This window comes from Megascapheus bottae, chromosome 28 (genome assembly GCF_031878675.1).
Source record: "Megascapheus bottae isolate mThoBot1 chromosome 28, mThoBot2.hap1, whole genome shotgun sequence".
Classification (NCBI taxonomy): domain Eukaryota; kingdom Metazoa; phylum Chordata; class Mammalia; order Rodentia; family Geomyidae; genus Megascapheus; species Megascapheus bottae.
This window is the reverse complement of record NC_143536.1, coordinates 17,591,632-17,603,229: the sequence shown is the minus strand read 5'-3', so window position 1 is coordinate 17,603,229 and position 11,598 is coordinate 17,591,632. Positions and strand designations below refer to the sequence as shown.

Below are 11,598 nucleotides of genomic sequence, written 5' to 3'. Positions count from 1 at the left end.
TCTGTTCTAACTTGACCTGGGCAGATAGCTTTAGTAAACACTTGACTCCATTCCTCTTGTTTTGAGGAATTTTCTCATGCTCCTTACTTCACAGAGGCAAAAATGCAAATCATTGGTGAAGGACTTTGCCCTATTATTCCAAACTTCCCTGTTTGATTGTGTTCATTTTGCCACCTGAGTCGGGTGAGGGTTTGCCAGAGCCACTGGCAGCAAATTGGGATTCCTGAAATAGGGGGCAGGGACTAGGAAAAAAATAGAAGAGAGACAAACAGATGGGGTTCTGGAGGGCTACAGCCCGAATCAGCAGCCACAGCTTAAGAAGCCTGTAGCCCAAGACTGTATCCCAGTTTATTTCAAGTTTTGACCTTAAATACACTTCTTTAAACTAGGGAACTGCCAGGGGCTACATTCGTACAAACAGTATCAAGTCCCAAACAGGTTAAATGAGAAGCTATCAAGTCCCAAAAGGTTAAATGAGAAGCTATTGACACAGCCCAAAATCATGATAAGAGCTTACTTCCTTGTGTACTCAATTGTGTGGGTCCAAGGTCACTGACCCCACAGTCGGTCCCCAACAAGGGGAAGTTTACATCAAAAGTAGGGACTCTTCCTGAGGGTCCTTGGCTTTGATCACAGAATAAGAGTTTCTGAACATACCATGATGGTAAAAAATAAAACAAAACTTGGCAGAGATTTATTGAGTAAGTAAGCAAGCAGGAAAACCGACAAAAAGTAGACAAACAGACCAGCAAAAAGAAAGGGGCAGACTTTTTTTTTGGGGGGGGGAGTTGGGATAATGTATAGAGGGGATACAGTTACATTTGTCAGGTAGTGGGTATATTACTTTTCACACATTGATACTCCTCATATTTTTGTCCCAATTTCTCTCCCCACACCCCTCCCAAACCTCTTGTTCTCCTTCCCTTCCCTTTCCTATTCAAATAAACGTAGGTACATTATTCCAGGTAACAAAGTCAGATACAGTAACAACATGAGATTAACCATGAAGGCAAAAAATGAGAAGAGAAATAACATAGTACATTAAGAACAACAATCACACAAGATAAAGCTCTTGTTTCCTTATCCTAGAGTTCCTTTCCTTTAGTCTCATTCTGGATAACCTCATGTTCCTAGGTTTTGAGCTATTATAATCCTCTGCTAGGAGATTCCTAGATGTGTGCTAATTATTACAAATGAGGGAAACTGTTGAGCCTGTGTTCTAAGCATGCACACTCTTAACAGAGTGTGCATGCTTTTGAGGAGAAAGAGATACACAGCTCCTTGGCAGTTAGGAATATGAATATGGGTAAAGGCGGGAGGGGGCAGAGTCTTGACTTTAAAGTTCATACAAAGATAGGTGTTTTATCTTTGTTCTAATACACCTCGGGTTAACACTTTCTGAGTTTCTGGGTGTTTGGGACATTTCATCCAGAAAAGTGCATGCTACACTAAAAAAGATATTTATCCTTGAGATAAGGAAGGTGCCCTGTTGTTCTGTTACTTACATTTTTATTTATTTTTTTTTGCCAGTCCTGGGCTTGAGCTCAGGGCCTGAGCACTGTCCTTGGACTTTCTCAAGGCTAGAGCTCTACCACTTGAGCCTCAGCACCACTTCCAGTTTTTTTCTTTTTCTTTTTTTTTTTCAAATAAGTTTTTTTTTAATTTTTTAAAATATTTTTTATTGTAATTAATAAAAGGGTTACATGATATTTGCCAGATAGAAGGTACATTAATTCACATACATTGATATCCTTTCACATGTCTTGGTCCCCATTACCCATCCCCCCACCCCCCTTCCAGTTTTTTTCTATGTATGTGGTACCGAGGAATTGAACCCGGTCTTCGTGCATGCTAGGCAAGCACTCTACCACTGGGCCAAACTCTCGGCCTCTGTTACCTACATTTTGAGGGAGCATTTTTCTCACGAAGTAATACATCCTGCCGAACAAATATTAATTCCTAGGGTCAGAAATGGATCTCTCAGGAAGGAATGCATCCTTCCGTGTTTCTCAATATCATGTTTGGGAGCTGCCTTCCTCAGGCCTCATTTTCTACAATTTTTCCTGCCTCATTTTTTTTCCCTAAAAGACTTTGATCCCTTAGGCTTAAGGGAAGTAGATGGATGAATATCTTCTGTATTTTCTTTTTTTTTTTTTTTTTTTTTTTTTGCCAGTCCTGGGCTTGGGCTCAGGGCTTGAGCACTGTCCTTGGACTTTCTCAAGGCTAGCACTTTACCACTTGAGCTTCAGCACCACTTCCAGCTTTTTGCTATGTATGTGGGGTACCAAGGAATCGAACCCGGGTCTTCATGCATGCTAGACAAGCACTCTACCACTAGACCAAACTCCCGGCCCTATCTTCTGTATTTTCTATTAGCGTACCATACCTCATTCTCCCCTAGTCTTCATGCTTCAATTTCCCCTAAAATGACTTTGTTCCCTTAAAGTTCTCGGCAGCCATTTACCATGCCTCATTTTCCCTAGTCTATCCTGCCTCAACTCCACACCCTTCTCCCCTGGTCACTTTGGCTACTGCTTATACTGAGTGTATCTTACCTTCTTTGCCTGTTGCCTATACTAGTCCTTAGAATTTAGCACTGTGTCACTTCTCTAGAGAGACTTCTCAGACCTCCCCAACCCCAAACCAGGCTAGTTGACTTCACTGGTGCCTCAGCTCCAGTGTTGTCCTCCCGCAGCTCTGGCAGGAATCAGGCTCCATGCCCCTAGTTTGAGCACACTTTACAGATGGAGTAAAGGGGTGTCTGGTCAGGAATGGCCTCTCTCCACCACATCTTTCCTCTTTCTGAGGTGATGTTGTCTCCCCCTGGTGGCTGCTTCATGAACATCCTTGCAGGGAGAGAAGTTCCTAGTTTTTTCTTATTTATCCATCTATTGAGCAGCCTTGTTGTCTTCTCTACACCCAGCTCTGTGTCCCAAACTCACTATCTTCCTGACTCTCACAACCAACCAATCTTTTGTCATAGGATCACCCGCCCTGACTCTCTCTCTCTCTCTCTCTCTCTCTCTCTCTCTCTCTCTCTCTCTCTCTCTCTCTCTCTCTCTCTCTCTCTCTCTCTCTCTCTCTCTCTCTTTCTCTCTCTCTCTCTGTTGCAGATTTTCTAATAAATCAACTCCTAACCAGACAAGAAAGGTTGATGGAGTTTCTTTGCCCACTTGCTTTTCCTTAGAGGTTCTTATAATAACCACCCTTAAATTTTTCTATGTGTAACTGGATAGAGTGCCTTATCAGAAATAATGCGGTGTTGCTTGGTACAGTGACTCATATGTACACAAATGGTGAGTGCCTTGGGGACCAATCAGAGAGGCCTTTGACCTAAGGGCTTGCCAAGCTCCACCTGTGAGCAGATCTCCAGGTAGTTCAAAAGTGCTGACTCAGTGCTCAGTTATACAATGTTTGCCTATAATGCAAGGCTATAATGCTAGTAAGTGGGGGGGGGGGAGCAGCAGGAGAGTCAAAATTTCAGACCAGCCTGAGCTATGTAGAGACTTCAAGGCCAGCTGAGGTTACATAAGGCAATTTTGCTACAGAAAAAGACACAAAAAAGCAAAGGGCACAGCAGATTCCTACATTGAAGTTGCGTGACATTGGAAACGATGACAATTCGTTTTAAACCCATGTGCAACGTGATGTATCAGAGGCGTTTAGGTTCTTATATACATAGTCGAATAGGAAAAGGTGAGCCTGAAAGTGTGAGAAGTCCCGATTGGAGCCGGGTGGGCGCCACCTGCGCTTGGACTCTGTCCTTGTTGGGTGTGGGGTCCCACCTGGCTTTCTGGCAGGGAGGAGTTCAGGAAATGTGCCTCCGGAACACGTGACCTCAGAGTCAGGGGGTGTGGCCTAGCGGCCAATTGGACAGTGAGCAGTCTTGTCAGCCAATGAGCAGCCTGGTTGTCGGGTTCCGCCCCCGGCCCTAGGCCGTCCACCGAGGACCCCGGCACGCCAGTCCGACCCTGCGCGCACCCTCTCGGCTGCAGCGGCCGGCCCTCTCCCCAGACATGCCGTTCGTGGAGCTGGACACGAACTTGCCCGCCGATCGCTTGCCCGCAGGCCTGGAGAAGCGGCTCTGCGCGACCACCGCCGCCATCCTGAACAAACCTGAAGACGTAAGATCCTGGTCCTGGAGACGGGAGGATGGAGGAGGCCCCTGCTGCCCACTTCCACCTCCCCGCAGGACTTGTGCCCTTCCCCGAGGAGCTCCGGGTGGGCCCACTGACCTCCCCCTCCCGTGCTCCGGGACCCCTGGGCCCTCCCTCCCCCGCCACGACCCCGAGGGGACCCCAGCGGGTGTCCGGACCCCTGCGCCTCCGGCCCCCGCGCCTGCCCGTCCACTCTCGGGCTCCCCTGTCCCCGACGCAGACCCTCCGGACCCCGCATCAGTGAAACTTCCGTGTCCTTTGCAGCGCGTGACGGTTGTAGTTCGGCCCGGCCTGAGCATGATGATGGGTGGATCCACAGAGCCCTGTGTCCAACTCATGGTCTCCTCCATCGGTGTAGTGGGTACAGCCGAGGAGAACCGCGGCCATAGCGCCCGCTTCTTCGAGTTCCTCACCAAGGATCTGGGCCTGGCCCAGGACCGGTATGTAGGGGTATCGAGAAAATCTGTTATAATGCATTAGCTGCCAGAGGCAGCCGATCTGCCTCAGGGTTCCCATGTAAGCTTGGGAGAGGACAGGAAAGATGGAGGGAGGGAGGGGGGAAGGAGGAGGGAAAGAGAAGGGGAAGGTAAGAAGGAAAGAAAAGGAGGGAGGGTGGTAGAGGAAGGGGAAGAGGGAAAGAGAGAGGGAGAGGACCGATTTTGAACCAAGCCTGCTGAAGCCTGAGATCGGAGGAGCAGGGTTTCAAACTCAGCTTGGACAGAAAGCTCCATGAGAACTCTTATCTCCAATTAACCACCAAAAAGCTGCAAGGGAAGGTGTGGCGCAACTGGTAGAGTGTGAGCTTTGAGGAAAGAGAAAGCCAACGCCAAGGAATAGCTTTTGGGACTTCACTGGTTTTCCATATGCACACTGGGAATGCCCTTTTTAAAACTTGTCACAGGGGCTCTTGGGATGGCTTGTGTGATACACCTTGCCTTGGTCACTGGCAAGGTGTGTATGTATGTACTTACGTATGTATGTATTAATTGCCAGTACTGGGTCTTGAACTCAGGGCCTGGGCACTGTCCTTGGACACTTTTGCTCAAGGCTTACACTCTGCCACTTGAGCCACAGCACCATTTCCAGCCTTTCCTGTATATGTAGTACCAAGGAATCCAACTCAGGGCTTCATGTATGCTAGCTGAGGACTCTACCACTAGACCACACTCCCAGGAGTTGTTGTTGTTGTTGTTGTTGTTCTTCTTCTTATTATTATTATTATGGTCGGTCATGGGTCTTGAACCCTGGGCTTGAGCTCTTCAGCACAAAGTTAGTGCTCGACTACTTTGAGTCACAGTGCCACTTCCGGTTTTCTAGTGGCTAATTGGAGATAAGAGTCTCCTGGATTTTTTGCCCTGGTTGGTTGGCTGTGAAACTTGATCCTCAGATCTCAGACTCCTGAGTAGCTAGGATTATTGGTGTGAGCCACAAGCACCTGGTAGAGGACATTTATTATTATTGTCCTGAAGAAGGATTTAAGAAGAACTCTTTTATTCTGGTCAGAAGAAAATCTAGGTATGCCCTGAAGATGAGCATTTGGACTAGATGAGGCTAGAGGAAGGGGGTACTGGAAAGCGTATTGACCTGTATATTTAAGCATTTGGATTTTGGGCTCAGCACAGCTAAGTGACTCCAGACAAATCTGCACATGAAACATCTCATTTGCAGCCTCAATGACCTTTCTTTTCTCTCTCACAAGAAAGCCCTTCTCTCCAGACCTGGTCTTCTGTTTCCTCCTGGAGGGAAAAAAATTTCTGAGCCTAGTTTATGTTTGGAGGCAACACTGGGCAATGGACATGAGAAGTGGGGAGCTCTAGTTGGCTCCGGAAGATTGGTGAGGAATGGCTTTTCCTGTTAAGTGTTCATACTCTGTCCTCACGCTGGGGAGAGAATTTTAACAAATGCAAAGTCTACTCATATTTCACATGTACTAGGAACATTATTCCCATAATCACATTTGGTCCTTATCAACATTGTTCGTGGCTAATCTGTGAAGACTTTTCATTCCGAAGAGGTAAACAGCTTCACCATAGTGACTTTACAGCTGGAAAAACTGAACCTGTCAACCCTTCGTGTCATTTCTGGAAGGGACACTTTCATTTGTTCCACAAGCTTTAGTTAGAATCACCCTATACCTGGTCTTGAGTCAGACGGAAGAAACCAGAATGGCAGGGACCCTAGAAAAAGGAACAAGGAGAGCTGTCTCTCCTGTTAGAGTTTGCACAATTAACCACATAACATATCTGCACTGGGTTGTATATGCCTTGGATGAGCCATGCCTATGTACTGCTACCACCTAGAAATCTATTTTGTCTGGGTCAGTCGAAGATCATTAACTGTCATGAGCAGAATAAAAATTGCCTTATGGCCTGATGTGGGCTGGTCTGAGAGGCCCCAGCAGGGATGCCTGGTAGGTATTTTGCAAGATTTGGAGTTACCCAAGGGATTGACAACTTTTTCCTGTTTCTTTTAGGATAGTTATCCGCTTTCTCCCAGTGGATGCCTGGCAGATTGGGAAGAATGGGACAGTCATGACATTTTTGTGATTGGCGACAAGGATCCATGACATCTGCAAGCTGGCAGATGTTAGCAACGTTTCTGCAGATATGTCGGTGGCTTTATCTCAATTTTCCTCTTCACTATCCTCACACAAAATAAAGAATATCATTATTCAAACATGGCTCGTTTTCTTCTTTTTTGGTACAATCCTGGGGCTTGAACCTAGGGCCTGGTTGCTATCTCTGCATTTCTTTTACTCGAGGCTGGCACTCTGCCACCTGTGCTACAGCTCTATTGCTGTTGCTTTTTGGTAGTTTATTGGAGATGAAAATCTTATGGCTTTTCCTGCCTATGCTGACTTCAAACGGATCCTCAAATCTCAGCTCCTGAGTAGCTAGGATTACAGGCATGAGCTACCATCACCTGTCAAATAATGTCCTTGTGTGTTGGGGGGGGAAGGGCAGCCCTGGGGCTTGAACCCAGAGTTTGGGGGCTGTTGCTGAGCTTTTTTTACTCAAATCCAGTGCTCCACCATTTAAGCCATAGCTTCACAGTTGGCTTTTTGGTGGTTATTGGAGATAAAAGGCCTTTCCTGCCTAAGAAAGTCAGTCTTCTGACTAGCTAGGATCACAGGTGTGAGCCAGCAGTCTACCTCAGACATGACTATCTAACCTCTAATTGCTTTCCATGTCATCCAGACTTGTGGACAACGGGGTTTAAGAGGTATACTGAAATGGAGTGCTTCCTGTTTTCAGAGATGCTCTTTGCTACATTTACAGTGCTGAGACTTTGAGTGAAGGGCTAAGCCTGGAGATTCTGCTCTCTACATGTGTTTGTAAGCCAGTGGGGATGAGTGGTACTTAGTCTTGGCCTGGTACTTTCTGCATACTCTGCTGATGTTGTGAATTCTAACCATTATTTTCTATTGACTTCTGTGCTGACCTGCCAAATGGGGATGGCTGCACTTTAGGGACCTTCCCTGGACTTGACTTTGCACATAACTCCTGTTGAGAAGTAACTCAAGTTGTTTGCATTGCAAAAATCCATGCTAAACATGAGAAACTGTCATCATGCTTGGCATGTATGTACAATGTCATTTTCTCTTAGAACTGTTACAACCTTTCTGCCTGTTTTGTATGCCATATTCTTTGATAGCTGATACATAATAATGAACTCATAAGTAGACTAGAAAAATGATTAAGTGGCTTTGCCTCTGACTTCTCATGGGAGCTCCTTTATTTTGTACATTTATATAGAAATTTACATTTGTAATTGAAATTGTATATATACCCCATAAAATTTTAAATTATATTCAAAATTTCCAATTCAAATAACTGCAATATTGATGAGACAAATTATGTTGAAACAACCCACTATTTTCTGTTATTTCAATGAAACTGTTACCCCCTGCTAGAATATGCCTCAATATGCAGTGATCATGAAAGACTCCAAAGGTTGGCTGGAGGTACCAGGAAGAGATGGTATGGGGCCTGAAGGTCCTGTCTGTACCCTCCTACTAGCTCCTGTCAGCAAGGCTCCTATTGTTTAAGAGACGCTCAGGCTAACCCTAGCTGCTCAAGATGCTGAGGCCTGAGGATGGAGGCTGAAAAGTCAGGGCAGACAGGTCTGTCTCCTGTCTCCAATTAACCAGCAAAAGGCCAAAAGTGTAGGTGTGGCACAAGTGCTAGGGTGCCAGCCTTGAGGGGGAACGCCAAGGGAAAATAGGAGGAGGGAGCTGGGTGTGGTCATCCATGCTTGCCATCCTAGCTACTCAAGAGGCTGACATCTGAGGAATACGGTTTAAATCCCAGGCCCTAAAAAGTGCCTTACCTCCAAAAGACTCATCTCTAATTAATCACCAGAGAACTGGAAGTGTTGTGGCAGCTCAAGGGGTAGGGTGGTAGCCTTGAGCTGAAGAGCTCAGGGACAGTGCCCAGGCCCAGACAGAGTTCAAGTCCCATGACTGACAAAAGAAAAAAGAAAAAAAAAATGAAAATGTGAGGAGGAAGCTCTAAGTTCAAGTTCTAGTATGGCTCCTCAAAAGAAAAGCTCAGATTTTTATACTGAGTATAGTTGTTTTGCTTTCCCTCTCCCTCCTTACCTCCTACCTCCTTTTTTTTCCCCTCTCTCCCTCTCCCTCTCTCCTTTTCTCTCTCCCTTCCCCTCCCTCCCTCTATCCCTCCTTTCCCACCCCCTTCTGTCTCTCCTCTCTCTCTTCCTCTGGCCCCTCCTGTCTTCTCTTGTGCTGGCTATGGAGTTTGAGCTAGGGGTCTGGGTACTATTCCTGAGCTTCTTAGCTCAAGACTAGTACTCTACCACTTGAGCCCCAGCTCCACTTCTGGCTCTTTTGGGGTGATTAATTACAGATAAGAGTCTCATGGACTTTCCTATCCAAGCTGATTTGAAGTATGAACCTCAGATCTCAGTCTCCTGAGTAGCCAAGATAACATGCATGAATCACCAGGACTCAACTTCATTTCATTATTTTTAAACTTCTGTGACATGGAATTATATTCCAATTTAGGAAACACCTGTGTGTGTGTGTGTGTGTGTGTGTGTGTGTGTGTGTGTGTGTGTGTGGTGTTAAGATTATTACATTTTTCTGTGTATGTGAAATTAAAATTACTACCCTTGGAGCTGGGGGAGTGCTTGCCTGTGGTAGAGTGCTTGCCTAGCATGTGCAGAAATCAGGGTTAGATTCCTCAATACCTCATACACAGAAAAATCCCAGTGTTGTGCTGTGGCTCAAGTGGTAGAGTGTTAGCCTTGACAATGCCCAACGACAGTGCTCAGGCCCTGAGTTCAAGCCCCAGGACTGGCAAAAAAAAATTACTTCCCGTGTGTGTGTGTGTGTGTGTGTGTGTGTGTGATATTAAGATTACTACCTGTGTGGAGATTAAGAATACTACCTAGCCAGAAGCAGTAGTTCATGCCTGTAATCCTAGCTACTCAGGCTGAGATCTGAGGATCAAGGTTCAAAGCTAGCCCAGGCACAAAAGGATCTGAGATTCTTATCTCCAATTAACCTCTAGAAGTGGGGCTTGGCTCAAGGGTAGGGCAGTAGCCTTGAGCTTATGAGCTCAGGACAGCACCCAGGGTGAGTTCAAGCCCTTGACCCACAAAAAAAAAAAGACTACTACCTAAAACGGGGCACGATGGCTCATAACTGTAATCCTAGCTACATAGGAGGCTGAGATCATAGTTCAAAGCCAGCCTGGGCACTAAAGACCCTGAAACTCTTATCTCCAGTTAACCACTAGAAAACCCGAAGTGACTACTTTCCACCTTAGGGCTGATAGAGAGCGGCCGTGACCTACAGGGGGGCTGAACACCATATGTCACCTTACGATGGCCATAGTCAATAGCCACAAGGATGAATCCATACACAGATGGTTATAACCACTGCCAGGTGACCGATCAGATTAAGCATTTTTACAAAAACAAAAACAATGCGGCAGCTAAGTCTGCCAGGTTATCATTACAAGAATAATGTAAGACTTGGTAATGTCCTAGCTACACAGGAGTCTGAGATCTGCAGGTTACAATGCCAAACCAGCGGTGGCAAGAAAATTGGTGAGACTCTTATCTCCAACAAACTACTGAAAAATAAAAATCAGAAGTAGTGCTCTGGCCCAAATGATAGAGCACTAGCCTTGGAATCTCAGGGACAGCACCTGGTCCCCAAAATCAATCCCTAGAATCAGCATACACAACAATCGCATAAAAGATCTCTCCTATGCAATTTGTGGGCAGGGACAGGAAGGGAGAAAATAAAGAAGGGAGTGATATTGTCCAAAAAAGAACAGTTCTCATTCCCTGACTTATGGAATGATAACCCCTCTGAAGAACACCTTAATAATTATAAAATTAAATATTTTTAAAAGCCCTGAAGTGGGGACACAGACACGGAGGGACAAATGGTGAACAAATGCAGCAGTGGTACTCACTAGAAACTGTGGAAAACAAACTATACAACTTGTGGGTAGGGACTGGAGGGAACTGAGTGAGAGGACGAGTGACATCGTCCAAAAGAAATGTACTCATTACCTGACATGTAACTGTAACCACTCTGTACATCACCTTCATAGTAACTCTGTGTGTGTGTGTGTGTGTGTGTGTGTGTGTGCATACAAAAAGCTCTCTCAGTGTTTTTATTCTGTTTTATTTTCATACTGGGAAAGGCATGGTTTCTGGGATCTGTGTACCCATATAGGCCCTGGTGAGGATATTCTGTCTGTCTCTGTCTGTCTGTCTGTCTGTCTGTCTCTCTGTCTGTCTGTCTGTCTGTCTGTCTGTCTGTCTGTCTCTCTCTCTTTCTCTTTCTCCCTCCCTCTCCTCTCTCATGCTGGCACTGGGGCTTGAACTCAGGCCCTTGGCCTTGGCCCTTTAGTTTTTATTTCCCCTCAAGGATGGGGCTCTACTGTTTGAGCCACAGTATCACCTCTGGTAGTTAATAGAGTGTCACAAACTTCCCTGCCCTGGCTAGCATCAAACCATAATCCTCAGATCTCAGGCCCCATTGGCACATAGATATGCAAGTGTTCAAGTGTTCTCTTTCTCCTCTTCTTTTCCTTCTCCTTCCTCTTCCTCCTCCTCCTCTCCCCCTCCCCCTTTCTCTCTCCCTCTCCCTCCTCCTCTCCTCCTCCTCTTTCCTCTTTTTCCTGGTCCTGGGGCTAAACTCAGGGCCTGGGAGCTTTTTTTGCTCAAGGCTAGCATGCTACATCGTCAGCCACAGATCCACTTCTGGCTTTTTTAGTAATTAATTAGAGATAAGAATCTCACAAACTTTCCTGTCCAGGCTGGCTTCAAACCATGATCTTCAGATCTCAGCCTCCTGAGTAGCTAGGATGATAGCCATGAGCCCCTGGCATCTGTCTGGAAAACATTCTTTTAGTCACTCTCCTGGGGGCCTTGCAAGGGTCATTAGGATGATCTGTGTTCT

At 46.0% G+C, this 11,598-nt stretch overlaps 1 protein-coding gene across 1 annotated transcript; it reads left to right on the top strand.

Annotated features, from left to right (window-relative positions):
- The first annotated feature begins 3,924 nt into the window (after positions 1 to 3,924).
- Positions 3,925 to 6,833, top strand: Ddt (D-dopachrome tautomerase). Its single transcript, XM_090320217.1, has 3 exons — positions 3,925 to 4,124; positions 4,422 to 4,597; positions 6,631 to 6,833. The coding sequence occupies exons 1-3, from the start codon at positions 4,017 to 4,019 to the stop codon at positions 6,701 to 6,703; spliced, it is 357 nt and encodes a 118-aa protein (XP_090176343.1). The 5' UTR covers positions 3,925 to 4,016; the 3' UTR covers positions 6,704 to 6,833.
- Positions 6,834 to 11,598: the final 4,765 nt, after the last annotated feature.

Coding starts and splice junctions, on each gene's coding strand:
- Ddt (XM_090320217.1), top strand. CDS start 4,017: ATGCCGTTCGTGGAGCTGGACACGAACTTGCCCGCCGATCGCTTGCCC. Junction 4,125..4,421: donor TCCTGAACAAACCTGAAGAC/GTAAGATCCTGG, acceptor TGTCCTTTGCAG/CGCGTGACGGTTGTAGTTCG. Junction 4,598..6,630: donor CTGGGCCTGGCCCAGGACCG/GTATGTAGGGGT, acceptor TGTTTCTTTTAG/GATAGTTATCCGCTTTCTCC.